This window comes from Heteronotia binoei, chromosome 2, assembly GCF_032191835.1.
Source record: "Heteronotia binoei isolate CCM8104 ecotype False Entrance Well chromosome 2, APGP_CSIRO_Hbin_v1, whole genome shotgun sequence".
NCBI lineage: Eukaryota > Metazoa > Chordata > Lepidosauria > Squamata > Gekkonidae > Heteronotia > Heteronotia binoei.
This window is the reverse complement of record NC_083224.1, coordinates 141,027,717-141,047,873: the sequence shown is the minus strand read 5'-3', so window position 1 is coordinate 141,047,873 and position 20,157 is coordinate 141,027,717. Positions and strand designations below refer to the sequence as shown.

The following is a 20,157-nucleotide window of genomic DNA, read 5'->3' as shown; positions in this document are numbered from 1 at the left end:
GCCTAGGGCGGCTGGCTGGGGATGTGTGTTTGCCAAATTAGGCTCTCCCCACATGTCTTCAAATAGAAAAACAATTATTTGCATTAACTTTGCCAGGCTGCATCATTCCCCCCTTGCTGGAACACTGTTTTTTAAGTTGATAATTGTGTATGGCCCATAAATGATGTAATAAATATCCAAATGGCCTTTGGCAGAAAAAAGGTTCCCCACCCCTGGTTTAGACAGTCAGTGATAATAATGATAAAATCAAAACACAGTTTGATTTCCTGAACTATGTTTGCAAAGAGCTACTATCAAGAATTAAAGAGTGGCTCTGACAAATCAGAGAGAGATGTATCTCGTCCAGTGCCCTCCATCCACACACTAGCCAGCCTGGTATATTAGACTACCAAAATGTTATGCCTGTGTGATAAGGATCTTAAAGATTCAATCTAGCAAACTCATTACTAGGATTTGTGAACTGAGGCATACTGCATGGAGTCCCTATTTCTCTAAAACTGACCGACATAAGCTTTATTCCAAACTCAGATAAACAGAATAAATGGGGGCCGTATGTCACAGTAAAATTAATTTATTTACAAAATTTATACCCCGCCTTTCTACCCTCATCAGGGCCACCATGGCAACTAACAATAAAAATAGAATACAGTATGATATATTATACTGCATTGTAAAAAAAGTCAAGCTTATTTATTCCAAAATTTTCTGTCACCTCTCCAGGAAACTGGACTGAGGGAGCTTACAATGTAAATCATGATAAAAGGTAAAGCACCATAAAAGTTGTTTAAAACACAGCATTCAAAAACACAACTAGAACACACAACACAAAACACAGAGTAATTTAAATAGAGTCTTAAATATTTTTGATTTAAAGTAGTCTTAAAAAAAATAGATTAACCCCTTAGTTAAAGGCCTGAGTAAACAGAAACATTTTGGACCGGTGCCTGAGAAGAAAGTACTGTAATATCAGATGAGCCTCAAGGGGAAGGGCATTCCACAGGTGAGTTGTCACCACTGGGAAAAAAACCCTGCCTCTGGCTGCTCCCCACCCTCATTTCTGAAGGCCAGGACACACAGAGTAGGACTTGTGAGAAGGGTCTTAGCTGGCAGAAAAGACTGCATGGGAGGAGAAAGTCCTTCAAGTACGCTGGATTCCAAGCCTTTTAGGGCCTGAAAGGCACTCTGAATTGTGCCCAGAAACAGATGGGCACTCAGTGAATATCTTTCTGCACTGGTAGAATATCTTTCTGCACTGCACTGATACAAACCCTGCATTTCACCTGTCAGTAGCCTGGCTGCCACAATTTGAACCAACTGACATTTCCAGTCTTCCAAGTCTCAACCGCAGGCCCTATATATTATAGTAATCTAATCAGGATGTAATCAGAGTAAGGATAGTCATGGCCAGATACCTATAGAGATAACTCTCTTTTTGTTCTGCAAACAGAGTACACCAAAGAGTATGTGATTTTCCCCCTTCCTCCCTTGGTGGAAGTCTTTTATTCTTGTTTTCTTTTATTCTTAGGTGAAGTGAGCTAAATGCTCCCTACTCCTGTTCCTTACTGTGCTATTCCCTAATGCATTTTAATCCCAACCAGACTCTGATACTGGAAGTAAGCCTCAGTTGAAGAAAAATGTTTCAAGCAGTAAAGAACAGCAAGATAAACCACAGGAGGGGACACCATTCAGCCCCCTCCTTGCATATTACATTTTATTTTTTAAATATATCCCAATTCTTGCTTTATTTACACATGAATGGGAAGTAGTCTTTTTGATCTCTAACAGGGTTAATAGCAGCTTGGAATGATCCATTTTTCTGGGGCAAAATAATGTGGGTGTTGTTGAGAAAACTCCTTCACTCCCCCCACCCCCGGCAGCAGTGCATACAACAATCAGTTGACATGTCAGACATTGCCTGATGTCTGGAGGTATTTGTCTACAATACTGTCCTATATTAGTTAATAAATAGCATATAGCATTCTGCATACAATCCTACTAACATATCATACTTTGACTTTTAAGATGGTACAGCCAGGACTTTTTTTGAGCAGGAACACACAGGAACACAGTTCTGGCTGGCTTGGTGTCAGGGGTGTGGCCTAATATTCAAATGAGTTCCTACTGGGCTTTTCTTACAAAAGCCCTATGTGTAACAATGGTGGTGTCAGGGTGTGTGGCCTATATGCAAATGAGTTCCTGCTGGGCCTTTTCTACCCCAAAAGCACTGGGTACACAAAAACAGAATGACAAACAAATCTTAACCCATGCTGTAATTTCAGTAACAATTGCAAGGATTTAAACTTTGCAGTCCTTGAGCACACAAGGACATGCTAGTCTTACCAAATAGTGATAAGTCTTGCATGAGTAATGCACTTTAAAAAGATATATATCCAAAGAATTGCCATTCTGAACAGTTTTTCTAGGAAGTAAGTCCCACAGAATTCAGTGGGACACTTCAAAGCACTCATGCATAGAGTTGAGTGACAGAGCATTTAAAAATAAATAAAATCCCAGAAGTAGCCTCTCCAATTAAATCGGGGGGGGGGGGAATCTTGGGGTCCCCCCCCATGTAAGCAAAACAATCTCTGATGTTATGGCGTGGTGATGCAAGTCTTCACTATCTTGTAATGGTTCGGACTTTCTGGTTTCTAGCTCTTGGAAATTAATAGAAATACCTAGCTCATTCATACCTATTTACGTACCGCTACGAACCTAATTCTGCTTCTGAAAATACAATGGAATACAAAACACAGTATAAACATGTGTTTAGAGATATATTTTACAATGTTGCACAGGAATTTTATCTACCTTTGTTTCAGCTGCAAAAGTTGAACATGAACACATATCAGAGTAGCGTCCTGAAATATGTTAACTGTTTCTATTAGGCTCTGTGTGCTCTGGTTTCTATTTAATTTAAAATCTACAAATGATTATTACTTTCAACAATGCTACATGGATAACAGTTATTTAGTTATGTTCACAAGGTTTAAGCAGCAGACACTTCCTTGTCAAACAGGTCATGCAAGTAAGTATGTCTTAAAACTGAGGAAAAGGTTTATGCATAAACTGGGGCACAGTATGACAATATCAACAAAACGTTTCTCAGTTTTAATTTACACCATGGTATGCTCAAAGCTAACAACACAATAATGCTTAATTATCCTTGAAAAACCAGAATCCCTCCTATAATCCCATCCCCATACTTTTGCATACAGAATGAACTAGTAAGGGCAACAATCTTCAATAAACTAACTTTAAAACACATTCCATTGAGGTATAAAGCTGCAGTAAGAGCTGTAAGCACCAATCATTAACAGAGACTGGAATCCAGCCTCTATTTTCTGCAGTATATGTTTCATCTTAATTTGGGAAGATTAACCATATTTAACTTCTGGTTTGAACATTTTAATAGGCAAATGAAGATTTGGCATAGGTGTAGATGGAGTACGTTTAACCTGCTTACCAGTCTTCATGGGTCCTAAAAGCAGCTGATAAGGCATTTAAAATCCATTTCACAATAACAATATAGCGGCCCTGTGGCACAGAGTAGTAAAGCAGCAGTACTGTGGTCTGAACTCTCTGCTTACAGCCTGAGTTCGATTCCAGTGGAAGCTGGATTCAGGTAGCTGGCCCAAGGTTGACTCAGCTTTCCATCCTTCAGAGGTTGGTAAAATGAGTACCCAGCTTGCTGGGGGAAATGTGTAAAAGACTGGGGAAGGCAATGGCAAACCACCCCGTAAAAAGTCTGCTGTGAAAACGTTGTGAAAGCAATGTCACCCCAGAGTCAGAAACGACTGGTGCTTGCACAGGGGACCTTTCCTTTCCAGATGCACATAGTCTCTTCACTTCTAAAAAGCTACAACCGTACAAGAAACTTCTACCCAAACGAACAAATACTATATAAATTTGCTATATATTAGATTTGTGAACCAAAGTGGGTGGGATTGCACTCTCACATAAATTTCATTTATGTTAGCATAAATGCAGTTAATTTCCCCTGCCCAAGTTACCCCCAGTGGTACTTATCACTAGTGTAAGAGTTACAACTGTCTAGTGGCTAGTGTCCAGAACAAAAGCCAGGACTTGAGTCTGCATGGACACAACTGACCATTAAGCTCTGCACCCGAACAATGGTATTTAAAAAACTGGCTGCAGTTAGCTAAAGATAAGGGAAACAGATTTTAAACATAACCACAGAGAGAATTAGTACCTCATTGGTCCTAGAACTGAGTGCTACAATTCCACACAGGCCAAAATTAAATAGAAACCACCATTTTATTATTGATCAATATCCATGGAAATAGGGAAGAAAGCCAGTTATGAACAGTGCACTTTGCACTTTGTTTTCTATTTTTGTTAAAATACTATACTTTACACAAACACATTAATGAGGACAACCTCTTCAATATTATCTAGGGTTTAAAAGCAGCTTCTTTTAGGGTTCTAAGAATTTTGAAAATTTCCACCAATGCCCTTTCAGGTCCTTCTCCAAGGTTAACAATCCTTATTCTTACAAGAAGAGTATAAATGGGGTGTCAAACATATAGCCTGGGGGCTGAGAATGGCCCACCCCGGGTTGTTATCCAGACCATTAGCAACCGATGTGAGGGAGGAAAGACAGGAAGCTGCTGGTGGGGGGGGGGTGCATGGGTGTACACGGTGAGGTGTGTATGTCAAGAAATGAAAGGAAATGGCTAGGGGGTGGGTATGGCATCCCTTGTGGGGGGGAACTTGCATATTGATTAAATACTTTTATGAGGGCTTTTGTGAATTCCCCAATAAAACAATTGATTCTACTCCTAGGAAACAATTGCTGTTTGTATTTTTTTTTTTGGGGGGGGGACACATTGTTAACTGGCTTTGCCTGTGTAATTTATAAAGTTTTTATCTCTGGAACCTGGCATTACATTTTATGGCTGACATGGGCCAGCCCGACAAAATAACATTTATGTCAGCTCTAGCCCTCGTAACAAATGAGTTTGACACCTCTGATATAATAGTTCCTGTGGGAAGGTACTACTCTTCTGTTCATGATAATGGTCGAAGGAACAATAATTGAGTTGGAATGTACCATTCATTGCCTTCAGAAGCCGGTTGATATAAGCTGAGGCAGCCCTACACGTACTTTGGACCCTAGCTATTTGGGGGCTTTAAAGATCAATGTCACTATAGCTGACAATATTATAAGATCACTCCTGACAATCTCAGGATTCTTGCTGCCACACTCCAAACCAATTGCAATTTCCAAGAACACTCTCTTGCACAGTCTTACATCCATAATTTCCTTCAAGTGTTTTCAACAAGTTAAGTCCACACAGGAACAGAAGACAACAATTACCTTAATGTAAGACATTGTATAGGTTACAAAGAGTTACACTGGAGGAAATTAGCCAAGGGAGACTGTATAACTCACATTTCTTTCTAGCAAAAAATTATCACTTTTCACCAATTGTGATGTTTCATGTTAATAGTTTTTTAAAACCATTCAAGATACTAATATGTACTGTTACAACACAGGCATTAGCTGAACAGGGAGGAATGCAAGATGACAACTGATTGACAAAAAGGAAGCTGATGAGCAGTACATACTCTGTGACCTATCTGCCAAGTGTTTTTAAGATTTAAAAGACTACATCCACCTGCTGAACCATTTAATTCAGCAGTTTAGCTGTCAACATTTTTTCTATATTTAGCTTGAAACATTCTATAGTTTGCCATTACAAATTCAGGAAGCCTACACTTACTTGATTTGTCCCACAGTGCAGTAAGTTCAGAGAACTGAGAAGACTCATTTTCCAAAGGTACTTTCAGTTCATTTGCAGAACTCTTGGAGTGCCTGTGAAAAAGTCTATTGGCGAATCCTTCCAGTCTCTGCAAAGCACTAGTTGTCCCTGTGCTCTGGCTGCTTGATAGTTCTCGATGAGATGCCATCTATATGCATTTAAGGTGTATATTAAACGGAAGCAAAAAAATTCTGAACTTCTGTACAGAAGCTAAGTACGATGCATGTGTCAGACTTCCTGTATGCAGTGTGTTAAAACCGCAACTGCTGTTCTGCTTCCTGTTAATATAAAACCAAACTTCAAGGAGCTATTCTCAGCAAAGGCCTCTTGATATCAGCTCAGGGTGGTGACTAGTAAAAAACACTGTCCTGTTGCATGTTAACGTCCCTCTCTTCCCAAACAAAGCCAGTGATTATGACAACAAGAAAGAGCTTGTTAAATGCAAGGAGGACAATTAGAAACAAATGTGTGTGTTCATATACACATATTTTATAATTGTCAGTAGCCAGTAGTCTAATTTTTGTGTACCTTGTTAACCAAAAGTAATCTTAAATTGATGGTTCTGTTACAGTGGTTGAAAAGTGATAAGCATCTCTTCAAAACCGTTCATGTTATGGAAACTTGAAGGCAACTCCTGTATCATTGGATGTATCTGTAGAGTTCTCTATAATGTGCCACACATGCTAACATTAGTATACTAAAAACAGTTAACATTTTAAAACAGTAGATAGGAAGGCAAAGGTAATGCAAGGGTAATGCTGACAGTTTTATGAAGGGAACTGCTAGCATTTTTTCTCCTTTATGTAACAGGCATACGCGCCCCCCCCCCCCCCACTTACTCCAGTAGAGGTTGCTGGGGAAGTGGGTCAAACAGGTAACTCTGTGGGAAGGCTTAGCCCACCTTAGTCTTGTGAAGAGATCTCAACCAAGAAAAACAAATACTGCTTGTAATAATTACAGGATGTATGGTATTTTATATAAGTTCTGCAAGGGGATAATAGGAGAGTTTCATTGTTACAACACATTTTCAGTTGGTGAAGCTAGTGGCAAAAGGTCACTAAAAAAGCACTTTCAAGCTCAGAATAGGTTTTCAATTGGGGGGATATTCTGATGGGGTTCCTAAAGTCTGGAATTCCAGAGCCAATCAGAACAAGCCTTAACAAAGTGTCACCAGTTGATTGGACAGAAACTTTCTGGGAGGGGGTTATAAGCAGCAGTTGAGAAAAGCAGTGAGGAGAGAGGCCACAGAGAAGAAGCTGAAAGCAAACGTGAAGAAAGCTACTATTTGGGCTTCCAAGAACTGAAGTGAGAGGCTGAAAGCAAAGATTCACCACTGAGAGGAAGGCAAGAGAAAGAGCACAGAGAGCCTAGGAAGAGGATAGAAGATCTGTGGCTGAGTCACTCTGAAGAGATGGGAAGACTGAGAAGTTTGGAGCAGTTCTATTCCAGAATCAACAGGGAGCTGCCAGACCAATCGGAAAATTCTCCAGCAGAAAGAAGTACCTGCTGGGGTGGAGAAATATGGAGATCTGGCCTTTTAAATATGGAGAATGTCTATTAAGACATATTGGCAACAGTCTGATAGTGAGGGACAGAGATTTGCAGTTAATAAGACTTAAATGCTTATTTCCAGGGTGCCTGACTGCACAACCTGGTGTTGCTTACAAATCTTTAGGGGTCTTATCAGATTGTCACAGTCAGGGGTCTGCATAGCTGTCAAGTAATGGTAGGAATTCTGCTTTAGCTCTTAAGCAATTATTTAAATAGGTAGAAATCTAGATGGAAAAAACCTGGAGAATTACAACAAATAGTGACTTATGTGGTTCCCCAAGGAATCTTCAGTCTGTGTTTAAAGGTGAGTAGTAATGAGATAATCACCAAGGGAGGGGGATTCAAAGACTGGAAGCAATTGCTAAAAAGAACTTTCTCATGCAATATGTTGTCATACATCAACACTGTTCTTCTATGCTTGACATTGGACAAATAGGTCAGTCCATACGTAATACAATAAACATATATTAAAAATCACAGTATTCAATGAAGAAATATTCTGATCATCCAGGGCATTCTGTTCCTGATGCACACATTCCAGTTCTCTTACAAAAGAACTTCAAAGGGAGAACTGAATGCAAATTCAAGACAATGTACCCCACAAGGCTTAAGAGGTATCTGGGATTCCTAATTCACTACAGGTGCAAATACCTTGCATATGGCACTCCTTACAGATGTTAATTACTGCAGCTATACCCCTCTATAGCATCTTACTGTATCTCATTTGTATTTTGCCTATCTAATAATAGCTGGGAAGTCTCATTCCAATTCTTCATGAAGTTACTATTCTTGGACTGGGCATGTTTTTGAACTGGCTTCTTTACAGTCTCTCTCCTCACTTTCAGTTGTGTGTATATACAAGTTGGCTTGATGGATTTACACAACCATACATTTGAAGAAGTAAGCTCTGACCCTGGAAAACTTGTAGCTGAATACATTTTGCAGTCTTTAAAGATACCACGGATTATGACCAGCAATGGTTTTATTGTAGCATTTGATAATTTTCAATGAAAAGCTTATTTATAATTTCTCACCAGAATGCTTTGTTGTGTGGCATAAATGTGTATGAAGCTCTTGCCACCGCTTATTTATACACAGACTTATTTATACACAGAATCCATTTCATAACGAGTTGCCTTCTATACTGGCTCCAATATTCAGTGAAATTGAGATTTTAAAAGCAATACTGAGAAATTAGGAGAAGTTAGGTTCAGGTTATTTACTTATGAGCTATAACCTTTTATCATAACATTAACAGAATTACATGAAATTGAAGAACTCAGGATTAGTCTTCCGTGAAGAATTTAGGAAGCGGTTTCAATGTGGCAGTAATCAGAAAATATGATAATTAAATGACAAAATCCTGAATTACTGTGGCTCCTAAATTTCTGGTCTGGCTTCTAGAACCAATGACAGTTTGTCAAGGTCCATTTTAAACATATAAGCCTTTCTTCAAGGATGCTCTACCACATATTTCTAAAATTCTCCCTAAATCCTTTACAATATTGTGTTAGTTGTGAATGCATTCCTTTACTGTATTACTGCAGTAAGGTTTTTTTAAAGTTGTTCCCTAAAACAGTGGTAGAACTGCAATACAAGAACATATAAAACTTGCTGTAGCTACAGTTAATATGAAAAGTATTTTTAATGTAACAGGTAGAAGGTACCAAATATATTAGTCTAAAGAAAAAAAATATAAAAAGTTTTTAATAAAAAATGATTTTTTTAAAAAAAAAATATAGTATCCACTCGCCTGGATACTACTCTGTGAAAAGGGAGAAGAAGAATATTCTGTGGATTGTATTAAACCTGATGTTTTAATTGGGGATAGAGAACAAAATACATTAATTGCCACACAGAAAAACCTTAAGCGTGGTATGTATTATGGATGTATTTCTAATGTGTGACATAATTACTCTCCCCATCACTCCACCAAGTAATTACCAGTCAAAATTTAAGCAAAGACCTACTTCGCGCACAATAACTTAATGAGATAATTGGAGGAGGCTGGAACAAGCAGTTTTTAAAAGGAGGGATATAGACATGATGAGTATGGATTAGCTAATCTTAAAATGTAAAATGAACATTCATGACTCCCAATAATATGCATTTTGTAGTTCTGCTATTGTTGCACACTGGATGGGTGAAAGGCACTTTAACCTGGAATGCTATTTTTAGTTTTGCAATTCAGTATGTTCTATTTACCTATGTACTTTATGTTAATCTGTAGTGAACATGAGCAAGATTCATACTTTACACCAAACTCAATGACTGGTTTCCAGAGATCCAAACAACTAGTTCCCCACAGGGGTTTTTTGTCTCACACTATTCAAACTCAAGCCAGCCAAAGAATATATCAAACAGCTTTTTAAAGCCAAGGAGACTTCCAAGCACAGTTTATGGTATGTTCATTCAAAAGGATAGCAAAATTATAATTTCCCTGGTTTCTGAAAAATCTCTCATGTGCCTGCCTAAAGAAGCTTTCTGGGGCCAGATTAACACATTTAGCACTACTCACAATAATTATTAATGCACGAGTATTTAAGAGCCAGTCCAGGGCTGCCTACATCCACAACTGGTCAGCAGAGCTTTTAAAACTGTTTAGAAAGTCTCTTTAGAAGAACAGCAATGTAAAGATGAGACAGCAGCACTTCTATAAATAGTAGCGCCAAGAGGAAGTTGTTGCTATGGCAGCACTGGCCACATTTCTATTTTAATTCAGAAGATATACACTGGCATCTACTGTCCAAATACTATAACTACACTTATACAGGGAAGGGAACTTATCTAGAAAATTCATTTATGCTAAATGAGCAGAGGCTATACCTGAGACAAGGCACTAAATACTTGACTGTGGGAAATACAAAATCGGTTACACTGCAAAAAATCGAAACTCAAACAAGATAATTCTGCTGCATAGCTATGTTGGTCTGAAGGGGGAGTGGGGGTTAGGGATGTGCAAAAAAAAAAAAAATTCGGAATTACACGGATTCGGAAGTACACGGGGAAAAAAAATTCGGATTCCCCATGCACTACTGAATACCGTATTCGGAATAGCCGCATATACGGTAGATGCACGGCTATTACCGAATATACGGCCCTATTACACCCTATGGGCCATTGAAATCAATGGCAAATAGGGTATATTTGAAGCCGCCTGGAGGGGGGGGATTTGAGGGAGAGCCCCCAAATTTGCAGGGGACCTGCAGGGGACTCTCCCCTCCAACCCCCCCAAGTCCCAAAAAGATTGGGCCAGGGGATCCCATTCCAGGGGCACCCAAAGAGGGTTCCCCTATTCCATCATTATACCCTATGGGCGATTGAAATCAATGGCAAATAGGGTATAATTGAAGCCGCCTGGAGGGGAGGGGGTTTGAGGGAGAGCCCCCAAATTTGCAGGGGACCTGCAGGGGACTCTCCCCTCCAACACCCCCAAGTCCCAAAAAGATTGGGCCAGGGGGGTCCCTGTCTTTGGGCTCCCCAAAAGGCCCATTGCCAACAATGATGGGGAAAGCCCAATTAGCCACTTCCTCCACTACAATTGCTGTGGGGAAAGTGGCTCTGGCCAGAGGGGGGTTTGAGGGAGAGGCCCCAAAACTGCAGGGCAGCTTCAGGGGACTCCCCAGCATGCAACCCCCCTGGCCCCAAAAGACAGCACCCATCTGTGGGCACCCCAAAAGGAACACTGCTCCCAATGGTGAGAAAAAAACAATTAGAGCCACTTCCTCACTGCAATTGTCATAGGAAAAGTGGCTCTGGGGAGCAGGAGGTTTTGAGGAGAGCCCCCCAAACTGCTGTGCAGCTTCAGGGCACTGTCCCACACAAAACCCACAAGGCCAAAAAAAAATTGGACCAGGGGGTCCAATTCCTGGGGCACCCAAAGCCAAACCTAACTTCACACCAGAGAATCTCTGTAGGCCCCAAATGCACTACATCCCTCTATCTAATCTATGAACCCTGCAGGCCTGGCACCAATATAAACCCAGTTGCCAACATCACTGCCACACAAAACACAATCTGCTCAAGGTCTGCTCTGCAGACCTGGCTGCAGCAAACCCAGATGCCAGCTCACACCCTCACCAACCCCCACACCAACCAGAGGCAATTTAAAAAACCAAAACAAAACCAGCAGAATCACAAAAGGCCAAGTGTTAAAAAAGTGGCCTTTTCACCAACAAGAAAAGGGGGACAAAAGTGGCCTTTTAAACAATGGAAATTAGGCCAAACAGCACCCCCCCCCCAGCACCCAAAGAAAAGAGTAACAGCAGCAGCATAACACAGCACAGCAGCAACAAATCAAACACTGAATACTTTTAAAACAGTAAAAAATTAACTTTTAGCAATACAGGAACTTTGCCACCCCCTCCCCCCCCCCAAAAAAAACCCCTTCACCCTAACCCCAAGAAATTCAAGCCACCCAAATCAGGAGAAGTAAAAGGACACTGCACTTTTAAAAGTCCTCTCACTAAATTAAGATATGGGCAAATTGGCAAACCCCCCCACCCCAGGCCCCCTCCCCAAGCAGAAACCCCCAAATAAGCTACCCCACCACCACCCAAATCTGGATAAGGGACTCTAAGTCTTTAAAAAAAAGTCCTTTTACCAACAATAAATAAAAACAAGAACCTAAAGAGTGTCTTACCTTGTCTTCTCTAGTCTAGGGAAGTCTGAGTGAGAGAGCTGCAGCTTAAGCGAAGGGCCAGCCAGCCACTGCCAGCCCTTTGCACAATCTCTCACACACAGCATGGAGGAGTCAGCCAGGAAGGGAAGACTCCTTAGAAAGCCCTTCAAAGCATGCATTTGCAATGCATTTTGCAAATGCATGCTTTGGATTGGCTGCTGGGGCTCCTCTTCCCCCTCCCCCCCTCCGTGATCCCAGGGAGGTTAAGGCAGAGGCGGGAAGAGGCCACTGAAGGCGCCAAAGCAGCTCCTTTGAAGCTCCAGAAGCTAATTGCTGCCTTTTGAATTGACAGCTGTGTGCTTACGAATAGCTATTCGTAACTACACAGCGAGCCTATTCGGCTGCCGTATAATGGGTGCTTATGGAAGTCGGCTGCAGGCTATTCCGTATGCGGCCGAATCAGCACTGATTCGGCTGTAAATATGGCTCGGCCGAACCGAATGCACATCCCTAGTGGGGGTCAAACTTGCTTAAAGTAAGAGCCACGGAGAATAAACATCAGATGTTTGAGAGCTACAAGGAAGGAAGGAAAATAGATGGGGAGAGGAAGGAGGTGGAAAGAAATCAACTTTAACTTTAAATGCATTTTCCAAGCTGCTAGCTGGCTTGGCTTGCAGAAGTGATTTAAAGAGAAAAATGCCTTCTCCAAGCCAGCCAATGAGATGGTGGGGGCTTCAAGAGCCACTCAATATGTGTGAAAGAGCCACATGTGGCTACTGAGCCACAGTTTGGCCACCCTTGGTCTGAAACAGGAGGACAACATTTGAGTCCAGTGGCACCTTTAAGACCAACAAAGTTTAATTATGGGTATAAACTTTTATGTGTATATGCATTTCTTCAGATACAGTGTATTGTATAATACATTGACAATACAAGGCAGCTTGCCAAATTTAACAAGCAACTAAATTCCAGGGCTTTAAAAGCTGTTGATAGCAGGAGTTTTAGCAAGGGTTCATCCTCCATCATAGCAGAAGCAGCTGTATCTGCTATAATTCTCCTTCCAAACAGCTGTGTTGAATTATATGCTCTGAATTACATTCTACAAGGCTTAGGTTAATGGTTCCTCACATTTCTACAAACTTAAGGTAAATCTAAGTATCTACATTCCTGGTAATTAAAAATACAAGATTGGATATCATCAGCTAACAATCAAATCAGGTGCAGGGTACTTTCTGTGTGTGTTCTGGCCAGAAGAATACCAGACCATTTTGCTTGAGAGAAAGGGCTAGTTTTCTGGAAAAGGTACTGGTAGCACGGCTGAGGTTCATTGCATTTTAATGTATGTGCCTAACCAAGTCTTCCTGTACTTTGTTTGCCATACAAACTACATAGATAAATGCTGCAAGATTTATTTATTTATTTAATGTACTCTGGTCAAAAAGGTTGCCGATCCCTGGACCAAGTCAGACTAATAGTTACTTATCATGCAAGTTCAAATCATGCACAGTTTTATTAAGCTCAAAACCCTATAATATTCTAGTAATAGAAACGTCTCAGCTTTCCAAAAAGAAACTGCCAGCAAGGAAGTCAACAGTGAAGTTTCAGAATTAGAAAAGGTGGTCTTCCAACAGGCAGATTCCAATCCCTATCAAGTCGCAACCATAGGGTTGTCAAGGCAAAAGACGCTCAGAGGTGGTTTGCCATTGCCTGCCTCTAAATCACAACCCTGGTATTCCCTCCCATTCAAATACTAGCCAGGGCTGATTTAGCTTACAATATCTGACAGGATCAGGCTAGCTTGGCCTATCCAGATCAGGGTGGTCCAGGCAGATCAAGGTCATCACAAAAAAGAAGTGAAGACAGATCATTTTATGCTTTCTTCACTCTGCCGCTTCAGTTTCCTACGCAACAGATCCCATGTCTACTCCCCTCCCCTTTTGCTGGCTGTGGTTTTCCTTATCCAGTAATATACATTTCTACTAAAACCTATTTCAATTGTTATGGTTTCTCATAAGGCTTAAACAGCCAGTGGGTGAGTACTCTCAGCATATCTTAGGGGGTTGGACTAGATGACCCTGGAGGTCCCTTCCAACTCTATGATTCTATGATTTTCTTTAATCTTTACAGATAATCTACTATGGATCTGGGAGACATAAAGCAGGTTACAAAATGCCCAGAATATTTTATTCAACCACCCCCCTCAAAGTACATCTGACAGAACCAGTTGATATAAATGTACAGAGCCCATTTGAATGCAGTTATAGCAGCAAAGAAACCATACTTCTCTGCTACCACTATATCAGCTAATTGATGTCCAGCTCAGTGGCATTCCAGCACCTGTTGGACTCTTAAATATGAGTCATTACATTTTCAGGAACTGGTGCTTATAAAAAAAACTGCAGAAAATGTCACAGCTGAAGTTCTTTTGCTGATAAACATCTTGAATACGCTCCGATTTGAATATGGATTATAGTACATTTGTGCTACATATGCACTCACTTGACAGAACAGGTAATTTTAAAGTGCTACTATAATGGGGAATATTATCAAATCGTAAGAGCATATGCTAAATTTTGTGTAATCCACAGCTGAAAGGAAATTTTCTTTTAGAAGCCCAGAAGGGCCCCTTCATTTTATTCTTTTCAATGACCCCAGCTTTAACAGCAGTAGAGTAGACTAGAAATAGCACTTCCAGCACACAAAAGATAATTGCATTTGTACATATTAGACAATTACGTAAAGAAGGCTTTTGAAAGCACAGTATTGAATTATGGCTACTATGGATTTAACGTGTTAGCTGTTGGTAGCTTCAAATTATCAAAATTTCTGACAGTTTATATTCAACACACTCTATTAAATAAGCCCTCAGAGGTATCTGACAAAGGGAGCTCTGACTCTCAAAAGCTAACACCCCAAAAATCTTGTTGATCTCTAAAACACTACTGGACTTGAATCAAGCCCTTAAATAAGCAGCTGCACTCTGAGGGGAAATGGAGGGGTAATAAACACAAGAGAAATGACCTCACTGGACCTTATACCTCAAAAGGGTTAATAGTTTTAATATCTTTGGTAGTTCTTCAGATATCAACGTCCAGAGATCCTGAATAAGACTTCTAAGATGAGCTGAAATGAGGGTTGAAAGAAAGTTTAACTTCGATGCCTAGTGTTCTACACAAGGGCCACACTTCAGAGGTCACAAAACAGTGCTTCTTGCGCTCCTTTTAACTGCTTTCCTTAATCTGGTAAATCAAACATTTTCTTCCTGTACCTATGACAGTAAAATGTTGGGTCACAAATACCGGCCACCAATTCAGGTCACAGGCTGTATTTCATTCAAAATAGCCCTCTATATCCAGCTATAACAACCTGAACATAGGAGCATACAATTTCCTGTCCCCAATATTTTTATTTATGTATATCAAACATTTAAAATGTGGAAACAAACTATAGTAATTGGAAACATGTCCAGAACATTGCACAGTACATTTGAGAAATTTACCAAGGGAGTCTTACAGAAAACAAACAGCAGTGATGATTTCTAAAAGCTGAAGAATTCTATACAGTATATAGAAGCAATTTAGTTTGGGATATTTTTATGGACCACTAGAAAAGAAATACAGGGCCTTCAAAAATATTCTGATTTGATAAACAGACAAAGTGACAATGGCAGAAATTATCCTCAAAGGACACCCATTCTTGGTTGTAGCTGAAACTGCTGACTGACTGGTTCCCTATGATGCTACAAGGGTCCCCAGCCTCATTCCAAACAGTTTATTAACTTTAACAATTAATGTATATTTTCTTTAAAATAAGATGAGGAATGAATATTCAACTGAATTTTTATTAGTGTGTGGAAGGGGATTCCAAATAAATTAGCCCCTACCAGATTTTTCTGTGAAAAGATCACCACCACAGATCATAAGCATAAGAATACAGTATGGTAAGCTGTCCATAAACTTGAGCAGATATTCTTCAGTAAAAAAACATTTAAAGCAGTTCTGAATGGGCTCTGTCTCAATCTGAAACAGATCTAAGCCATAGTATAAGTACTTCCATAGACAATAAAACTAAAAGCACTAGACATTAAATGCTGTAGTATGCATTACACCTAATTCTTTTTAGTATGCTATCATTAGGATGTTAGGTTTACAGTGCCTTTGTATCTTAATATTTAAACGTGTCTTGTCCTTCACTACCAGGTCTTCCAATACAAATAATATCTGAGTAGTTTTGAGTTTATTTGAACATTTAAACCATTTACTTTATTGAATTTTTCTCCAATAGTTTAAATTCAGATACCTTGACTACTAAAAAAAACTTCTGAGATATTTACACTGCATGTGAAATCAACATGGCATAATCTTACTTAATGCAAGTCATACATGCTAAAGTAGACCTCAATCTGTTTAGGATATGAGACAATTTTCTAAGACATGCAACACTAATCAATACATTGTGGCTGGAAATTTAAAAGGAAGACTGCTAACCTAAAACTTGGTGTGAAGACTGAATTGTAGGGTTGCCAGCCTCCAGGTAGGGCCTGGAGATTTCCCACTTTTACAACTGATCTCCAGAGATCCCCTGAAGAAAATGGTTTCTTTGAAGGGTGAACTCTATGGCATTGTACCATGCTGAGGTACCTCTCCTCCCTAAACCTTGCCCTCTCCTTGATCCACCCCCAAAGTCTCCAGTTACTTTCCAACACAGCTCTGGCAACTCTACTGAATAGGCATTCAGGTCACTTATTACTATGCCTACCTAGGGTTGCCAAGTCCAATTAAAGAAAAATCTGGGGACTTTGGGGGTGGAGCCAGGAGACTTTGGGGGTGGAGCCAGGAGACATTGGGGGTGGAGCCAAGAACAAGGATGTGACAAGCATAATTGAACTCCAAGGGAGTTCTGGCCATCACATTTAAAGAGACAGCACACCTTTTAAAATGCCTTTCTTCCACAGGAAATAATTAAGGATAGGGGCACCATATTTTGGGGCTCATAGAATCGTTTTGAAACTTGGGGGGTATTTTGGGGAGAGGCACTAGATGCTATACTAAAAATTTGGTGCCTCTACCTCAAAAAATAGCCCCCCCAGAGCCCCCAATACCCACGGATCAATTTCCTATTATTCCCTATGGGAATCGTTCTCCATAGGGAATAATAGAGTGCCCAGTAGACATTTCCCTCCCCCCTTACGCTTTCTAAAGGGGGGGACGGCCTCCAAACTAGGGAATCCCCTGCCCCCTCCCTCTCACACACACACACACACACACACACTTACCAGATCTTCCTCCGGACAACTCTACTTCCTGTGAAAACGAAAGCAAAAGAAAGGGAGGGGCCGTTCTCAGAAGCCCTTTCTGCTTCCAGCTTCCTGCCCAGCCTTAAAGGGGCAGACATTTTGCAAACGGCTCAGGAGCTCTACAACATGAAGCCTAAAGGTATGTTCTCCCCCACCCCCCCCCCCGCTTCCAGAGTTTTGCAGAGCGGGAAATGAGGCTGGGAACCCAGAAGTCTCCCGCCAGAGCGGGAGGTTTGGGAAGCCTATGCCTACCACTGGCATGCCAAATACAGGCGCTAGCTAGCCTTATCCTGCTGGAGAATTATGTGCTGCAATGCCTTGTAGTTTTGCCATGTCTGTATACAGACACTGTCACTCCTGTTTGTTCCCATTTAATCATACACTTCTGCTCAAAAATGCTTAATGATGACATAAAAATCAGTGCAGCATTCATGTTGGTCCTGCTTTAAGTCAAAATATAGGAAAATAGCTGACAATGCTACCTTGGGCTAACAGAATAGGAAAAGTGTAAGTATTTTATTTTTTTTAAAAAACTAATATATATATAATTTCAAATACTTGAATACTAAAGTCTGTTTGAAATGCCTGTTCCAAGTCCCCATTCATTTACTTTGTATCCTGTTTTACTATGAGCAATGACCATAAGAAGCATGTAGTATCTCATGAAGGCACTGTTCAGGTCTAAATCTGCTAAGCATTGATAAGGTAACTGCACTGTGCACCTTAAGGGCCCTCACCAGACTAGCTTGTTATTGCTATCAATGCCTTACTTAAAAAATTGGAACACATGGAGCAGGGGACAGAGAGAAATCAGCATTCTCTTTTCCCTCTCCTGCATTATTTAATTATTATCTGAGATATCTGGTCAGGAAGCACCAAAGGAATAGACGTGCCCTCCTGCTAGTGGATGTCTGAATCATGCACTTCAGCTTCATTAAGGGCTTGGCATCTTATTCATAAATACCACGACAGAAGAAGTGATTGAAGCCTTGGTAACTTCCTGCCCTTAGATCTCAGTGTAATCAGCTTTCACTACTTTTCAATAGAGGAGTTTATAGAAGGTCTACATTTGCTTACTAAATAGATACCATGAATAATGAAAAGAGAAACTATATAGCAATAGAATATGAACAGTCAGCATTATAAAGATGGGAACTTTTTAGAAACATCAAAGTCACTAAAGTTCAGCAGTAGCAGTATTCATAGGATGTGACCCAAAACCTGGTGTGAACAGCTTCTCTGCTCACTTGAATCACAGGAAATAGTCTATATGTGAATGGGAAATCCTCATTTCTAGAGTGAGTTAAATTTAAACCATTATATGACAAAGAAGATTTAAATAATTTCAAAAGTTTTCCATTTCTACTTATATTACATTTTTACTTAGAAAAAGTCATATAACATTTTGATTAACAAAACAAAGCATTTATTCTGCCTAAAAGTCTGCAACCAGAATAGAAGCATATCTAAGGATACTGAAAAAATTCATCTGTTTGAAGGTTAAAAGACCCAGCTGGACCTGGGCATATTAGTAGGGATTGTTGTTTTTTGAGGAGACAAAAATTAAATAGTTTGTGTTATCAGACTGGCAATGGTAAAGCCATAAATATTTTTGTCATTAGAAATTAGTAAACTGCATTTTTTAAGTACAAGACCAGCCAAATGGTCTCAGTTAATGATTACAGGAGATACCAGTATCTCCTTGAGCCCTGGCTTAAACCCCGAATGGCTGGATAACTTGGCAATCCTTGGCTTCTAGTATTGTTCTCACTAGTGTAAATATAGAATATAGATCTACCACCCACAGTACCAGAGTTACAATACTTACCTTCAAATGAACCACTGGATACTTAACATGAAAGGTCCTTCTCCTCTGAAGAAACAGCATGGGTTAAGGATGATGATGATTTTGAGAGAGACAAGATGTCCTCCTTTCCTCAGAAGAGAAGGATCCTTCACAGTAAGTATCCAATGGTCTGTTCTCCCTCTGAGACAGAGAACATCTTGGTGGGACCTCTCCAAGCAGCATCCCTATTCTCTCGGTGGGCCGTCTTCTGTGTCCAAATATCTTATAGCACTCTTCTGACAAAAGCTGCATCTGCCAAGTTCATCTTGTAATGTCTAACAGAGGCTGATATTGTTGACCAAGTGGCCACCTTGCAGACCTCTTCATCTGTAGTGTATCTAGCAAAGGCTGCGTTGGTTGCAGCACTTCAAACTGAATGGGCGGTATCCCATTTAGTATGTGTAACTTTTGAACTTTGTAGGCTTTGATAATACAAGGCTTAAGAGTGCTGCTGATGGCTGATCTTGACATCTTTAGACCTTTATTGGGTGGAGAGACTGAAATGAATAATGAATCTGTTTTCCTAATATGTTCTATCCTGCCATATTAATGCCTTTAGTGCATGTCATACATCCAATGTATGCCATAACCTTTCTTTAGGATGAATGGAGTTTGGGCAGAAAGAAGGAACACAAATCTCCTGAGATTTATGGAAAATCAAATTCAGCTTTAGTTTGAAGGTAGGGTCTGTCCACATGACCACCTTGTCTTTATGGAAGATGCAGAGCTCAAGATTAACTGACCAAGTTCTTCGTTCAGATATCCTCCATGCTGATGTGTCTGTTGTAAGGAATAGGGTTTTCATCCTCAGCCATTTCAGAGGAATCTCTTTGATAGGTCTGAAGGGATGTTTAGTGAGAGCTGACAGCACAGTATGCAGTCTCCATGTCAGGAATCTACGCACTTGTTCCCTTAAGACTATGTCCTTAAGAAAATGACAAATATGTGGGTGTCTAGATAAGCTCAGTTTCTTGAACTGAGTATCAAAGCTGCAACCTGATGTCTTAGTGTTGAAGCCTTGAAACCTTCTGCATGATCAGTGTATACAGGCAGATAGTAT

At 40.2% G+C, this 20,157-nt stretch overlaps 1 protein-coding gene across 2 annotated transcripts in view; it reads right to left on the bottom strand.

The window, feature by feature from the left end:
* Nucleotides 1-20,157, bottom strand: part of PRKACB (protein kinase cAMP-activated catalytic subunit beta) — a 97,663-nt gene that overhangs the window by 57,831 nt on the left and 19,675 nt on the right. Inside the window, exon 1 of one of the 2 annotated variants that reach the window (XM_060232112.1) lies at nucleotides 5,745-5,972. The exons of the other annotated variant lie outside the window; for it this stretch is intronic. Coding sequence (XP_060088095.1) covers nucleotides 5,745-5,931 — 187 coding nt within the window. The 5' untranslated portion in view covers nucleotides 5,932-5,972. Of the gene's footprint in view, nucleotides 1-5,744; nucleotides 5,973-20,157 lie in introns of those variants that run through there. 2 annotated transcript variants of the gene reach the window in all.